The sequence below is a fragment of the Bos taurus genome, chromosome 14, assembly GCF_002263795.3.
Source record: "Bos taurus isolate L1 Dominette 01449 registration number 42190680 breed Hereford chromosome 14, ARS-UCD2.0, whole genome shotgun sequence".
NCBI lineage: Eukaryota > Metazoa > Chordata > Mammalia > Artiodactyla > Bovidae > Bos > Bos taurus.
In genome coordinates this window covers 66,282,127-66,299,018 of record NC_037341.1, presented here as the reverse complement: position 1 = coordinate 66,299,018, position 16,892 = coordinate 66,282,127, and the positions used below count along the sequence as shown (strand labels likewise).

At 43.4% G+C, this 16,892-nt stretch overlaps 1 protein-coding gene across 2 annotated transcripts in view; it reads left to right on the top strand.

Annotated features, from left to right (window-relative positions):
• MATN2 (matrilin 2) overlaps positions 1-16,892 on the top strand; it is a 172,928-nt gene that overhangs the window by 60,728 nt on the left and 95,308 nt on the right. For both annotated transcript variants that reach the window (XM_005215629.3, NM_001102528.1), the window contains 1 exon segment: positions 6,159-6,281. In XM_005215629.3, coding sequence (XP_005215686.1) covers positions 6,159-6,281 — 123 coding nt within the window.

Genomic DNA, 16,892 nt, shown 5'->3' with positions numbered 1-16,892 from the left:
TGGAGGTTGGTCATTCCTACCCTAAGAGCCCCACCTTACCCAGGCACGGTTGAAGGCCCTAATAGTGTTCCTGGGCTTCTCTGGTGGCACATTGGTAAAGAATCTGCCTGCCAGTGCGGGAGATGCCAGATTCAGTTTTGATCCCTGGGGCGGCAAGATCCCTCGGAGTAGGAAATGGCAACTCACTCCAGTAGTCTTGCCTGCAAAATTCCATGGACAGAGGAGCCTGGTGGGCTACAGTCCATGGGATCACAAAGAGTCAGACACAACTGAGTACTCAGTCACTCGACAGTGTTCCTAAGACACATCTCTCATCAACCCACCTGGATAAAGCTCACACTTACTGCAGCCCTTCAAAGCTCTCCTTCAGTGGGAGGCCAGATCGACTTCTACATACCTTGACTTTCCATACCCAGTAATAGTTCAAGACCCCCAGTCAGCCCACCCCTGCTTTGATCATTCCTTTGGTCAATCACACATCCATTAATAAACATTTATGAATGTTCAGACTTACTAGTTAAAAAAAATCCAAAATCCAATCCTGCCAATGACTTAGTCTGCTTATTAGTGATTCTTTCTGCTGAACTCAAAGCCTTGTTCCAGCTTCAACCTACAAGGCCTTCGAGGTGTAAGACCCCCGTAGGCCACTGTAGGAGGCAGGACAATCCCCCTCTCTCCGGTCACGTCACAAAGGCTCGTCCCCTGGGAGAGGAAGGCACTAGGGTCAGATGCTCTTAGGATCATTCATTCCTACCTATATTCACATACCTATAGAATTTCAGAGATGGAGAATTTTTATACGACCTTAGTAAAAACATTTGGGATTCTTTTGGTTGAAAGTAATAGATATTCAGCTTGGGCTAGCTTTAGAAGAGAGGAGATTGCATTATATTACTCACTGGAAACAAGAAGGGTAGTGATGACAGTCCAGCTTTGCTTCCATCGCCACTCTCTGCTTCCCCTTGGATTTATCTGGTTCCCTGGGCAGACAGCATGTACCCTGTCAGCCCTCAGATATGCTTGCCCTTGGTATAAGCCCCCGTTTCCTCAATTCTTGTGCCTAAATGCCAAGAAAAGACTCCAATTCTCAAACCCTGTACACTCAACAGTGGCCAGGAGTGGGACTGCCTCACACCAACACATAGCTGCCCCTGTCATCACACATTTAGAATGAGAAGGAAGGACAGCTTCTAAAAAACACAAATGTCCGTACTGAAGGCCCCTAGACACCAGACATGCCTTTATTCTACAGGTGAAGAAATAAGTCAGAGAGAGCTCCCCAACTTACCTGAACGTCCCTCACTTGTTCTAGGCAGAGGGAAACTGGAGCAGAGGTCTTCTGGCTTCTAATCCAGTGCTCTTACCATTACACCGAATTCCTGGTTCCAATTTCTTTTATAGTACATAGCCAAAACAAGCCTGAGTAACAAGCTGTCACTCCAAACCTTATGCAGTAGTTCTTTTAATTTCCCTATTCGACAAGTGAAGAAAGTAGAGCTCAGGGAAATTAAGGAATTCATGCAAGGTCCTGGTGAAGCTTGGCTTTCGTCTGTTCGCAGAAGTCATCCGCTATGCTGTCTGTAGCTGAGAGGTTATTTTCTCTGCCTCGTGTGTCCCATCTAAATAATCCTGTCAGGGTCTCCGTGAGAAGTCAGGCAGCAGGCTCATCACCTGGGCCTTGCACCAGTGGACAGCGGCTGTGTTGCTGGTTGCCTAGACTTCAGATTTCCTTCATTACAGAGGAGAATCATGACACGCTGAGAGTTGCACAAGAACCACCTCTGTGTCCGTGGGTAATTTGACGCCAGCAGCCTGGAAAAGAAGAAAGCTTTCCAGGGTGCAAAGTAAATGCAAATTAAAAACAGGATAATGATTTTTCCCTGTCAAAACTTCATGTTTGATAATCCTGAGAGCTAAAGTTTGGAGGAAGTGGGAATCATTACTGTCATGCATTGATGGTATGGGCTACCTTACAAGGCAATTAGGTGATATCTGTTTAAAGCAGGACCCAGTTCTAGAGAAACAGTTGCACATGTGCTCAAGGTGATGTGTTTGAGAATGCTTATCACACCATTGGGAAAGTGAAAATGTGGACTGGTTGGGGAAATGGCTAAATAAAATGAGGCATAGTCATATGACCAATGGATAAAGCAATTAAAAGGAATAAACCAGACCTAATGTACTTGATCACCTGCTTCCCAGGTGGCACTAGAGGTAAAGAACCTGCCTGCCAGTGCAGGAGACGCAGGTTCGATCTCTGGGTCGGGAAGATCCCCTGGAGAAGGAAACGGCACCCCACGCCAGTATTCCTGCCTGGGAAATCCCATGGACAGAGGAGCCTGGAGGGCTACAGTCCATGGGGTCGCAAAGAGTCGGACGTGACTGAAGGTGACCTACCAGCAATGTACTTGATCAAATCTAGGGTGTACAGTTGATTCTCAGTATTCTTGGTAATGATGTTCTGTAAAGCCTGGTGAATACTGAATTACTAAGTATGAACCGCTGCTCCTAGAGGAAATACAGGATTAGGTTCCTCTGAGCCTCTGGTCCAGCATTGTTGTCGACTGATCAATACATTGTCTTGTTTTATGTATGTTTCTGTTTAAAGACACCATAAGGACTTCCCTTGTGGCTTACCTGGTAAAGAATCTGCCTGCGATGCGGGAGACCTGGGTTCAATCCCTGGGTTGGGAAGATCCCCTGGAGAAGGGAAAGGCTACCCACTCCAGTACTCTGGCCTGGAGAATTCCATGGAGTGTATAGCCCATGGGGTCGCAAAGAGTCGGACACCACTGAGTGACTTTCACTTATTTATATATTGTGGATTCATTAACATTGAACTCACAGCCAACAACACTATCACTCTGCCTGGATGAAGTTTATTAAACACACATTTTCTCTGAAAGGCACCTCACAGCCTTCTCGCACTTTGGAACACCAGACACACTTCACTTCAACAAACACCAGCACTTCAGCACTATGCTTGGGTCATCCTAAACAGCAAAATCACCAACAGAAAGCACAGAAACACAAAAGGTGTGGCACCTAACAGACCTTGAAAAGGACACTTGTTCCCAGCCTGAGAGCAGAAACAAGAGGGCAGGGCATCGCCTGTGCAGCTACAGGTGGGAGCGAGTGCATCAGGCAACTTACATTTTTCATCGCTCTGCACGTGTCCTTAAATGATGATGAAAACACTGTGAATACTGATTTTAGGGTTACAAATAAATTCTTGCAAGTAGGCAAATTTGCAAATATGGAATCCGTGAATAATTAGGACCAACTGTCTGTGTCTTCACATCTGAACATCTCCAGAAACTGGACGGAGCTTAGATTCCATGAAAGAGAGCATATGTCAGTAGAGATAGAATCTGTTATTAATGTTGAGTGAAAAGCCAAGTTGAAGACGAATATATATAGGATGAACCCAAGCATGTGAAATAAAAGTCAGCCACACTTCTCCTTTGCTACATACAGTTAATGCACATCAAACATTCCACTGGGCAGTGTTCTAAGCACTTTACCATCTTAATTTCTTTAACCCTTACAAGGTCCTTATGAAGTTAGTACTATTTTTATTCCCATTTAATACTAAAAAAGTTAAGAAAATTGCTCATGGTCACAAAAACAGATATTTCAGGACTTCTGGGGTGGTCCAAGGCATGAGCATCGGGCTCCCAATGCAGGGGGCCTGGGTTCCATCCTGGTCAGGAAACCAGATCCCACGTGCACAGCTAAGAGTTCACATGCCATGCGAGATCCCATGTGCCACAACTAAGACGCGGCACAGCCAAAATAAAAAAATAGAAAAATCCCCAGATATTTCTTTCACACTGAAGTAAAAATGACTGATTTTAATCTAGAAGCTTTCCTAATGTTATTTATGGGCTTACCAGGTGGCACCAGTGGTAAAGAACCCACTTGCCAATGCAGGAGACAGGAGACACCGATTCAGTCTCTGGGTTGGGGAGATCCCCTGGAGGAGGGCATGGCTCCCCACTCCAGTATTTTTACCTGAAAAATCCCATGGACAGAGGAGCCTGGCGGGCTACAGTCCATAGGGTTGCAAAGAGCCGGACAAGACTGAAGCGACTTAGCATGCTGCTGCTGCTGCTAAGTCGCTTCAGTCGTGTCCGACTCTGTGCGACCCCATAGACGGCAGCCCACCAGGCTCCCTCGTCCCTGGGAGTCTCCAGGCAAGAACACTGGAGTGGGTTGCCATTTCCTTCTCCAATGCATGAAAGTGAAAAGCGAAAGTGAAGTCGCTCAGTCGTGTCTGACTCTTAGCGACCACATGGACTGCAGCCCTCCAGGCTCCTCCGTCCATGGGATTTTCCAGGCAAGAGTACTGGAGTGGGGTGCCATTGCTTTCTCTGTAGCATGCACTTAGTGTTATTTATATCTTAGGGATTAAAACACAGACAATTGTAAACTCAGAACAATCACAATCATTCTAAATTGTATTCTTATGAAATAAAAAAGTTTTACCTTCATTTACTGCCCACCATGTTTCTTACTTTGAAGTAAAGGGACATATACTTAGGATATGCCATTGATTTCATCAGAAGCTGAGTTTTCCAACACAGGGTTAAGGAGACTGTTCTTAGCTTTTGAAAGTCTCTTCTGTTTTAGCTTTATAAAAATAAATTTCTACGCATGGACATCCTTTTTGTTTATGAGAACATTTGCATAACTTGTACTCTGTTTATACTGATGCTTGTTAATTTTAAATATGTTCAGGTTGAATTATATGAAGCCAAGTAATAAATTTAAGGTGTAAAAAACAATAAGAATTTTTGTGAGCTCTGGACAGACTTATGCAAGAATTGATGAATCTGAAAGCTGAGGTACTTCAGAAACTAAATGCGGAAATATTTTAAAATTGAGACATAAAGATTATGGAAACATATGAATGCATTTTTTTACTCCAAAATTTTTATAATACTTTTGCCTATTAAAAATTACATTATTCTTGGGATTGATGAGCCTGAGACTCTGATGATCTTTATTACATCCTCATTTAACTAATAACTTTTCCTCCATGCCCATTTCTGCCTATGAAAAATCCATATACTAGCCAAACCCCCTTCTGGTATCAGTAAACCCTCTGCTCACTAATTGGATATTATTAATTGAACTGTGAAATTTCTGCCTTATGACAGTGACCTATGGTCACTTTTGACCTGTTTTTAGTTGTTGTTGTATTTTTTAGTTGCTAAGTTGTGTCCGACTTTTTTGCAATTCCATAGACTGTAGCCCGCTAGGCTTCTCTGTCCATGGGATTTTCCAGGCAAGAATACTGGAGTGGGTTGCCATTTCCTTCTCTAGGGGATCTTTCCCACTCAGGAATCGAACTTTCGTCTCCTGCGTTGGCAGGCAGATTCTTTACCCCTGAGCCAGTTGGGAAGCCCCTATTTTTAGTTGGATATCAACAATTTCATATGACTCAGCCTAACTTCATTTCCCTTTGACCCTCCATGGCCCTCTATCTATACATTTTTTTTTTTTATTGGAGTATAATTGCTTTACAATGTGGTGCTAGTTTCTGCTGTACAAAGAAGTGAATCAGCCACATACGAAGTGCAAAGTCGCTTCTTTGCTCTTTACAACCCCATAGACTGTAGTCTGCCGGGCTCCTCTGACCATGGGATTCTCCAGGCAAGAATACTGAGTGGGTTGCCGTGCCCTCCTCCAGGGGATCTTCCAAACCCAGGGATTGAACCTGCATCTTTTACCTCTCCTGCACTGGCAGGCAGGTGCTTTTCCACTAGTACTGCCTGGGAAGCCCCATATGTATACATATATTCCCTCCCTTTTGGCCCTTTCTCTGAACCCCCTCCCAACTCACCCATCAAGGTCATCACAGAGCACAGAGCTGAGCTTCCTGTGCTTTCTAGCAGGTTCCCACTAGCTATCTATTTTACACATGGTAGTGTATAAATGCCAATCCCAATCTCTTAACTTACTGACGATGGCATTTATGTAGAACTGTCTTGTCCACCAAAGGCTGTAAACCCCCCTTGAGGGCAGAGCCTGCAGCTTGTTTCTCTGGGTCATGCTTGCTCCTTCACTGTGTAGCTTCTGGATGACTGTTTGCCGGAGGATGAAGTTAGAGAAGGCATCATTGTTGCTCTAACGTTCCACCTCTTCCCTTTCAGCGGTCCACATGTGCAGCATCCTGGAACATAACTGCGCCCACTTCTGCATCAACACGCCGGGCTCATATGTCTGCAGGTGCAAGCAAGGCTACATCCTCAACTCGGATGAGAAGACCTGCAGAAGTAAGATTGCTTTGCTGATGTGTCTGTTCTGTCCTCCTCGGCTTTCTTGCGCTCTCTTCTTTTATCTGGGCCCATTTAATTTACCTGTGACCCCCAGCCAACCAAGTCATCATTTCCCTAAAGAACAGAAACAAGGTTGGCTAAGCCAAGTATTTTGTGTTGCCCTACCCCCCACTCTGCCTTCACAGCACTAAGGCCAGAGCCGGGCACACAGTAGGCCATCAGGAAGAGTTTGGAAGATCGCAGGAGGCTCCTTCTCAGAAATAGCTTCCTTTGATTCTTGAGCTACTATCCTTGACTTCCAAGCTGTTCTTTAGGGGGGATCTGCTGAAGAGCCTTCTCATCCGTGGTCTTTATGAACTGTGCCCTTGTCACCGAAAGGGAGTCTGGCTGCTCACCATCCCAAAGGCCAATAAACAGGCCAGGCTGGTGGAAAGGAAAGTTTGCTTTATTTCAAATGCTGGCAAATGTTGGGGGGCAAATGCTGGCAACATCTGTCCAAAGGCCAGCTCCTCCAGGGGCAACCAGTGGGGCAAGAGCTTTTATAGATGGAAGGAGGGGGCTGCATACAGAAACAGCACAATCAGCTCTGACAGTCAGCTTCAAATTGGTCATGGGTGGAAGCATCATTGTGGTCGTCTTAGGTCACATTCAGAAAACTAAGATCATGGCATCTGGTCCCATCACTTCATGGGAAATAGATGGGGAAACAGTGGAAACAGTGTCAGATTTTATTTTGGGGGGCTCCAAAATCACTGCAGGTGGTAACTGTAGCCATGAAATTAAAAGACGCTTACTCCTTGGAAGGAAAGTTATGACCAACCTAGATAGCTATTCAAAAGCAGAGACATTACTTTGCCAACAAAGGTCCGTCTAGTCAAGGCTATGGTTTTTCCAGTAGTCATGTATGGATGTGAGAGTTGGACTGTGAAGAAAGCTGAGCACCGAAGAATTGATGCTTTTGAACTGTGGTGTTGGAGAAGACTCTTGAGAGTCCCTTGGACTGCAGGGAGATCCAACCAGTCCATTCTAGGGGAGATCAGCCCTGAGTGTTCTTTGGAAGGAATGATGCTAAAGCGGAAACTCCAGTACTTTGGCCACCTCATGGGAAGAGTTGACTCATTGGAAAAGACTCTAATGCTGGGAGGAATTGGGGGCAGGAGGAAAAGGGGACGACAGAGGATGAGATGGCTGAATGGCATCACCGACTTGATGGACATGAGTCTGAGTGAACTCCGGGAGTTGGTGATAGACAGGGAGGCCTGGCGTGCTGCAATTCATGGGGTCGCAAAGAGTCAGACACGACTGAGCAACTGAACTCAACTGAACTGAATCTTCAGTTCCAGGGTCCATTTGTTCCCATTTCTTTGAGGTCAGTTCTTGGAATTGTGACAGAGTATGTCATGGGTACAGTCTGATCATCATGTAGTTAACTTCTTCACCCTGGTGTGTTAGTATTTATAAGACAGCTCACAGGATATGGCTCAGCATATTATCTGTAGTCCTTGAGAAGGAACTAAAGGTCCTTGACTATGCTTAATGACTATATTATTATTATTTGGTCTCCTTTGACTGTTTTCCTTTGTTTCTGTATTTCTCATTTCTCTGATTAAACTTATTCATTGACCAAAGTTTTCTACAGATAAAAGGCAGGCAGAGGACATGGGGTGGTGGAGGGAGGGGGCAAAGACCATAGCGTCCTGCTCTGTTTCACCCTGAGGAGTTGTTTCTGTATTTTTTTTATCTTCTTTGAAGCATGGATTTAGGGTGAGCTATTAATGTTGGCTGGGAATGATTATTCAAGTTCTGTTTTAGAAGAGTGCAGGAATCTAATTGGTCTGGTGAGGGACACTTTATAGGTCTCCTAAATGAAAAAGGGCAAACAGATATAAAGTGTTAATAGAATTCACATTCTCTTTTTTTGGCCAAGCCCACGTACTGGACAATATACTGACATTAGAGCCGCATGAGGTAATCTGCCTCTTAGAGGAGAGAATTACACATACGTTGAGTGTTGTGCCTATACTTCTTTTTTTTTCAAGTTATAAATAAAGACACTAATAGCCTAGAAAACAACCAGACTTCCTCAGGACATGAGGAAGACCAGCCCACGTGGAGGCAAATAAAACTCAGCAAATCTGACATGTAGGTCATGTAATGCGTAATTGTGATTATACTGCATGGTAAGTAATTAAGCCCTAATGGAAAGCAGTTTGCACAAATGGCTGTAATTAGTATCGCGTTTATGGAGCCAAACCACATTTTCCTTTTGTCTTCTCACTTTTCAGTGGGTTGAGAGTGGTTGGCCCAGGGCCTCCCTGCCCCCCAAGATTAGGGAACATCTGCTCAAGTCCTCCAGTTGGTGGCCTGTAGAAGCTCAAAGCCCCCAGACTCTGCGAACCCCCCCCTGGGGGAGGGTCCCTGTGTTCCCCAGCTGCTCCCAGAACCCAGGATCCCAGGTTGCTTGTTGAGTGGAGCCTGAATCATCATGGTCTTCCGCTTGAACCCCTGACCCTTCTTTGGTTTCCACAACGAAAATCACTTATACCATATGCTCATGGGTTGAATAGAATTTACTGGAGGACTGGGGGAGCTCGGGCGGAGTTACCTCACACATTGCTCAGCGAACAAGCTAAACATCTCAGACATGCCCCATCCTCTCCGGGAGCCTCCTCCTACTCTCCCCCCACAACACCCCAGCAGGGTTTCTCTGCAGAGCACTCAGCCTCCCTCTTCCTCACAAACTCCTGTCCTGCGCTTCCCTTCTTTCAGTTCAGTTCAGTCACTCAGTCGTGTCTGACTCTTTGAGACCCCATGGACTACAGCACTCCAGGCTTCCCTGTCCATCACCAACTCCCGGAGCTTACTCAAACTCATGTCCATCACGTCAGTGATACCATCCAGCCATCTCATCCTCTGTCGTCCCCTTCTCCTCCCGCCTTCAATCTTTCCCAGCATCAGGGTCTTTCCCAATGAGTCAGTTCTTCGCATCAGGGGTCCAAAGTATTGGAGTTTCAGCTTCAGCATCAGTCCTTCCAATGAACACCCAGGACTGATCTCCTTTAGGATGGACTGTTTGGATCTCCTTGCAGTCCAAGGGACTCTCAAGAAATTCTTCCCTTTGTCTCCTGCTCCCTTGATCTGCTGGGATCCCGGCATGTGCCAGGGTCTGTTTTCCGTGCTCTGGCTTAGTCAATCTAGAGATTTCTTGAGATCAGCAAATGAAACATAAAAAGTTCTCCCCCTGATGTCATGAGCAGGCCTTCCCCACACACCAGGTTTGCCAGCCCCCCTGCCTGGTCCCACCTCAAGTTCTGAAGCCCAAGCTCTCCTGGGTCTGGGGCCTGGGTTCTCTCTGGTTCTGGGGCTGTGGGTGCATCACATGGCATGAGGCAGAAACTGTCTGGGCTTCTGACAGACTGATCAGGTGGAGGGGCGTGGAGGCCCAGCTCGGAGGGGCCTGAGCCCAGGCGCTGGTTCTCAAGCTTCAATAACGGGGGAAGAGACACCCAGGAAGCTGACCCTGCCCTCGCCCACCTCCCGGCGCCCCCAGATTGATAGTCAGCAGGTCTGGGTGGGACCTTGGCATCTGCATTTGCTATGAACTTCTCCCATCCAAGTACTAACCAGGCCCGACCCTGCTTAGCTTCCGAGATCAGATGAGATCGGGCGCGTTCAAGGTGGTATGGCCGGCCATAGAGTGTTGTGAACTTCTGACCTAGGTTGCTTCTGCCATGGTTTGAGATTCCCTGGCTTCAGCCAGCCAAGGTGGTTGGGAGGGAAGGGAGCAGGGTAGGAGGGGAGTAGGGCTCAGCTGTCCCAACAGACTCCGCCCCCCTTCCCAAGTGACCCCGCCCTCCTGTCCCAGCTGACCCCGCCCTCCAGTCACCTGGAAGCAGCAGAATTACCTTTATTGTCGACGCCAGGCTTACCTTAATACGTCCAGTCAAAAAGAGCATTTCTCTCTCTCTCAGGAAAAGATCATAATAATGACTCTTGTATGCACACCTGAAATTGTACACCAGGGGCCTTGTGGAAAGATCAAGGCCTTCAGAGTCTGCGGACCCTGACATTCAACCCTGTCAGTTTCAACCCTGACATGCTAACTGTATATCACCCGGAGCCGGTGATTTAAACTCCTTGACTCAGCTTCCTTACCCATAAGATGGGAAGGGTGGTGAGAAACCATCAGCTGATCCTTGTCAGCCCCTGAGTTTGGTCTGGTGGACAGTTCAAAGTTGTGCCGAGGGAAATCTGGGCCAGACCCTGACCTCTGTTTCTGGGCTGCTGTCTGCCAACACAAAGAGGAACTCTCTGGGCCTGGAGAGGAATGAGACACAGCCCTTTCCAGCTTTGAGCCTTTAAGATGTGCCAGGCCCTGGGAGGTCCTGGCAGTCCAGTGGTTAAGACTCTACACTTCCACTTCAGTGGGCATGGGTTTGATCCCTGGTCAGGGAACTAAGGTCCTGCAAGCTATGCAGCATGAAAAAAGCCAGGGGCGGGGGAACCTTCTAGAAATGAAATAGTGCCTAAAACATCAATATTCCTGCTCTCTTGAAGTTACATTCTTGCATAGAAGTCAAATAAATGACCAAGATAACTGCAGCCCAAAGTGACTGCAGCCCCTGCTTAGCCCAGTATGCTACACACAAGGTCAGGACCAACTATAATCACTTACTAAGTGTTTATACCGTGTGCCAGGAGCTCTTCTGAGTTATCTAATTAATTCTGACGTCAAGCTCCTAAAGTAGGTTTAGCATTTTATTTTACAGATAAGGAAAATTAAGGTGCCAGAAAGGTTAGACAATTTACTTGAAGTCATAGGGCTAGTAATGAGACCAAGCCAGAACCCAAATCCTGTTACGTGAACTGCACAGTCCTGGGTATTGCCCACCATTCGATGCTTGCCAGCGTCGCTTGTCCTGTGACCCCTGAGGTGGCAAGCAGTCCTTCAGCCAGAGACTCTCCTCCAAGCCCAAGAGGACAGGCAGGTTCAAAGCACTCACTGATCTCAAAGGAGACTAGAACCAGTTCCCCAGGTCTGACATTCAAATGACTGTCATTCCCACAAGTTCACTACTAACTCCTGTGATTCTATCATGTACAGGATGATTGTGAGAGGCGATGGCCCTCAAACACACACATACACACACGGTATAGCCGCCATTTTCTAGTCATACCCTGCCTGTGTGAAGAGAGGAGGCAGACATTGCTGAGTCATAGGTTCTTCAAGTGGAAACAGGCCTTGTCTATCAGACTGTTAGCGTCCTCTCCCCCTTAGCCCAGGAATTCTGTTTCTCCCTGGTGTCCCAGAGTGATGGTGCCTATCCATCCATCATCACCCATCTGGAACGCAGATCATTACAAAGCACCTGTATCCCACCTCCAAGGTAGCTTGGGTCAGTGGTTGAGCTGAAATCCTACTCTTTATAATTCCCACCTTTGATCCTATTTCTGAAGGATCATATACTGAAGTATATGGCCAACTGAAGCCGTATACTAAAAAGTTTATTTCCTTTTCTAAAAAGAGAAGCCCTCTGATTATTGAAGAATGTAATCGCCCACCTCATTTAATTTTCTCTTTTTCAGGGGAGGCATGAACACATCTTTAGATGACCTGGATTTGGGTCTCTTCATTGTCCAAACAACCCTCCTTTGGACATCAGTTAGTCAGTGTCTCAAAATATGCCCCTTTATTTAAAGAGGAGATCAAGTACATTAAATAATTTTACCTTTAACGTTTTGCCCATACCATATGAGCTATTTGGAATATACTGGAGGCAACACTGTAAGAGTCTTCAGTCCTCCAAAAAGTCTTCCCCATCCAAAGCCATAAGATATACATAAAAGCATTACCAAGTGCATAACCCATATGGGCTCAATAGAAGTTTATGTTCTTCTCTTTCCCCATTTAAAAATGTGAGGGGGAGTTGGAACCCTCATGAAGTGAGCCAGTCTTCATATATCTCTTTTCCTCCACCATTCCCCTACCCTTGCATTCTTTTCCCACTAACAAGAGAAAACTTTATCTTGTTTATTTAAAAAAAAATAAGGAATTTTCCCTTTTTTGTCTCCCTTCTGGAATATTTAATCTGTCTGGAAGAATAATAAAAATGCAACACTTAGAAAACTTCACTTGGCAAGAAAATGTAAACTTTCTTGTCCAGCTTTCTCATTTTTTCTCAAGAAACATATCAAATGGATTTTATGGTTTTATTGTTCAGATATGTTCCTGAGATTATTTTCCCAAGTTATATAAGCAATTTAATAGCTTTTATATTACAGTTTAATCAAAGGACATGATCCCTTTGATGTGACAGAGAAACAGCCACATTATTAAAAACAGAAAATAAAGCAATAACCAGCATTCCTCATGAATGTGAATGAAAAAAATTCTTAAAAACTTCTCAGATAGAATCTGTATATATAATGTAACCAAGACCAAGTAGGATTTAGCACAAGCATTGGTTTAACATTCAAGGTTGCTGCTGCTGCTGCTAAGTCGCTTCAGTCGTGTCCGACTCTGTGTGACCCCATAGACGGCAGCCCATCAGCCTCCCCCATCCCTGGGATTCTCCAGGCAAGAACACTGGAGTGGATTGCCATTTCCTTCTCCAATGCATGAAAGTGAAAAGTGAAAGGGAAGTCGCTCAGTCGAGTCCGACTCTTAGCGACCCCATGGACTGCAGCCCACCAGGCTCCTCCATCCATAGGATTTTCCAGGCAAGAGTACTGGAGTGGGGTGCCATTGCCTTCTCCAACATTCAAGGTTACCAGTCAAAAATCAATAAGGCTTCCCTGGCTGGTAAGTGGTAAAGAATCCACCTGCCAATGCAGGAGACGTGGGTTCCATCCCTGATCTGGGAAGACCCCATGTACCACAGAGCAACTAAGCCTGTGTGCCACAACTATTGATCCTGTGCTCTAGAGCCCAAGAGGTGCAACTACTGAGCCCATGTACTGAAACTGCTGAAGCTCACGTGCCCTAGTGCCCATGTTCTGCAACGAGTGAAGCCAGTGCAATGAGAAGCCCGAGCATGGCAAGTAGAGAGTAGTCCCACTCACCACAATTAGAGAAAAGCCTGTGCAGCAACAAAGACCCACCACAGCCAAAAACAAATAAATGAAGTTTTTAAAAAATCAATTAATATATGACTGATACTATACATAAAAAAATTGTAAGCATGCCACCAGGAAACTGCTAGAACTCATTAACAAAGTTGGTGAAGTTGCAGGATACAAAATTAATATACAGAAATCTGTTGCGTTTCTATACACTAACAACAAAATATCAGAAAGAGAAATTAAGGGAAAAGCCCATTTACCATTGCATCAAAAAGAATAAAATGCCTAGGAATAAACCTAGTTAAGGATGTAAAAGACCTGTACTTGGAAACTATAAGACACTGATTAAAGAAATTGAAGATAGGAAGTTCCTTAGCAGTCTAGTGGTTAAGACTTTGCACCTTACTGCAGAGGGTGCAGGTTCAGTCTCTTGTTATGGAAGTAGGATCCCACATGCATGTGGCACAGCCAAAAAAAAAAGTTGAAGATGACACACATAGATGGAAAGATATACTGTGTTCTCAGATTGGAAGAATTAATGTTAAAATAACCATACTATTCAAGGCAATTTACAGACTCAATGCAATTCGTATTAAAATACCAATGGTATTTTTTTATAGAACTAAAACAAATAATTTTAAAATTTGTATAGAAACACAAAAGACCATCAGTAGTCAAACAATCATGAAAAAGAAGAAAATAACTAGAGGAATTCTACTCCCTGGTTTAAGACTATGTTACAAAGCTATAGTAGTTAAAACAGTATGTAATGTCTCTCTCTCTCTCTCTTTCTCTCTCTGTCTCTGTCTCTCTCACACACACACACACACAAACCACACAGACTGATGGAACAGGATAGTCCAGAAATAAACCCATGTACTTATGGTCAATTAATCTATGACAGAAGAGATAAGAATATACAGTGGAGAAAAAAGAGTCTCTTCTAAGTGGTGCTAGGAAAACTGGACATCTACATGTAATCTACATGTAAAAGAATGAAATTAAAGCATTCTCTAATACAGCATACAAAAATAAATGCAAAATGGATTAAAGACCTAAATGTTATATCAGAACCACAAAACCACTCCTAGAGGAAAACATAGACAGAACATAAATCATAGCAAATTTTTTTTTTTTGATCTGTCTCCTAAAGTAAAGAATATAAAAGCAAAAATAAACAAATGGGATCTAATTAAACTTAAAAGTTTTGTACAGTTAAAGAAAAGACAAAACAAAAAGACAACCTTCAGAATGGGAGTAAATATTTGCAAATGATATGACTGATAAGGGGTTACCATCTAAAATACATAAACAGGTCATGCAACTCAACATCAAAACAAATAACTGAACTGAAAAAAAAAAAAAAAAAATGGCAGACCTGAATAGCCATTTTTCCAAAGAAGACAGGCAGATGGCATACAGGCACATGAAAAGATGCCCAACATTGCTAATCATCAGGGAAATGTAAGTCAAATTCACATTGAGATATCACCTCATATCTGTCAGAATGTCTATGATCAAAAAAGAAAAAGAAAAAAACCCCACAAATAATAAACGCTGGTGAGGATGTGGGGGAAAAGGAATCCTGTTCATGTAGCCACTGTGGAAAACAGTATAGAGGGTTCTCACAAAACTAAAAACAGAACTATATATGATCCAGCAATTCCACTGCTGGGTGTATATTTGAAAGAAACAAAAATACTAATTCAGAAAGATATATGCACTCTGTTTTTCATAGCAGCATTATTTACAGTTGCCAAGGTATGGAGGCAACCTAAGTGTCCATCAGCAGATGAATGAATAAAGAAAATGTGGCATACATATACAATGGAATACTTCTCAGCCATAAAAAGGATGAAATCTTATCATTTGCAACAACATGAATGGACCTGGAGGCTTTTATGTTAAGTGAAATAAGCCAGACAGAGAAAGACAAATACTGGATGATATCACTGATATGTGGAATCTAAAAATATACAACAAACTAGTGACTATAATAAGAAAAGAAACAGACTGACAGGTATAAAAACAAATTGGTGGTTACCCATGGGGTGAGGGGGAGGGGAAGGATAAATAGGGATAGGAGATTAAGGGATACAAACTATTGTGTCTAAAATAAACTGCAAGGATATATTGCACAACACAGAGAATATAACCAATATTTTATAACTTTAAAAATTGTGAATCACTATATTGTATACTTGTACATATTGGCTATACTTACACAATATTGATTATACCTCAATAAAAATTAATATAATTTAATTTACCATATTAATAGCCTAAAAAAATGTAAAGTCATAAGATCATTTCAATAGATGTCCAAAAAGCATTGACCAATACCCAATGTTCATTCATGATTAAAAAAAACTCTCAATAAACTAGAAATAAAAGGGAAATTCCTTGACCTGATAAAGAGCATATATGAAAAGACCTAGAGTTAACATCTTGGAAAATATCTTGATGCTGGAAAAGATTGAGGTCAGGAGGAGAAGGGGGCAACAGAGGATGAGATGGTTGGATGGTATCATCAACTCAGTGGACATGAGTTTGAACAAACTCCAGGAGATAGTGAAGGACAGGGAAGCCTGGTGTGCTGCAGTCCATGTGGTCACAAAGAGTCAGACATAACTGAGTGACTGAACAACAACAAGAGTTAACATCATACCCAAGAGTAAAAGACTAAGTGCTTTCCTTTTAAGATAAAGAACAAAAAAGTATGTCCATTGCCATCCTTCCATTCAACGTTGGACTGGATGTTTTAACTGATATAATAATGAAATAAAAATAAATTAGAAATTAATACAGATTGGAAAGGAAAAAGTAAAACTGTTCTTACAGACTGTTTGACTGCATATGTAGAAAAGCTAATAGAATGTTCAAAAAAAATCTCTAAAATTTATTAATGAATTCAGCAAGGTTGCAAGATAAAAAGTCAATATACAAAATTATTTGATTGTATTTTATTTATTTATTTTAATTGGAGGCTAATTACTTTACAATATTGTAGTGGTTTTTGCCATACACTGACATGAATCAGCCATGGCTGTACATGTGTTCCCCATCCTGAGGCCCCCTCCCACCTCCCTCTGCATCCCATCCCTCAGGGTAATCCCAGTGCAGCAGCCCTGAGCACCCTGTCTCATGCATCGAACCTGGACTGTCAATCTGTTTCACATATGATAATATACATGTTTCAATGCTATTCTCTCATCATTATATACTACAACAAAAATCTGAAATAGACATTTAAAAAGTTTTACACTAGTATAAGAAATATAGAAATTAGAGATAAATTAGCAAAACATGACATGATCTATATGTTGACAAATACAAATGATGTCTGCAGTAATTAAAGAAGACTTGAAGAAATGGAAAGATCAGCAAATCATCAAATAGAAGACTTAACTGTTGCTTAGATGTCAATCCTTTCTAAAATGATCTATAGATTCAAAGCTGCTGCTGCTACTGCTGCTAAGTCGCTTCAGTCGTGTCCGACTCTGTGCGACCCCACGGACTGCAGCCTACCAGGCTTCTCTGTCCATG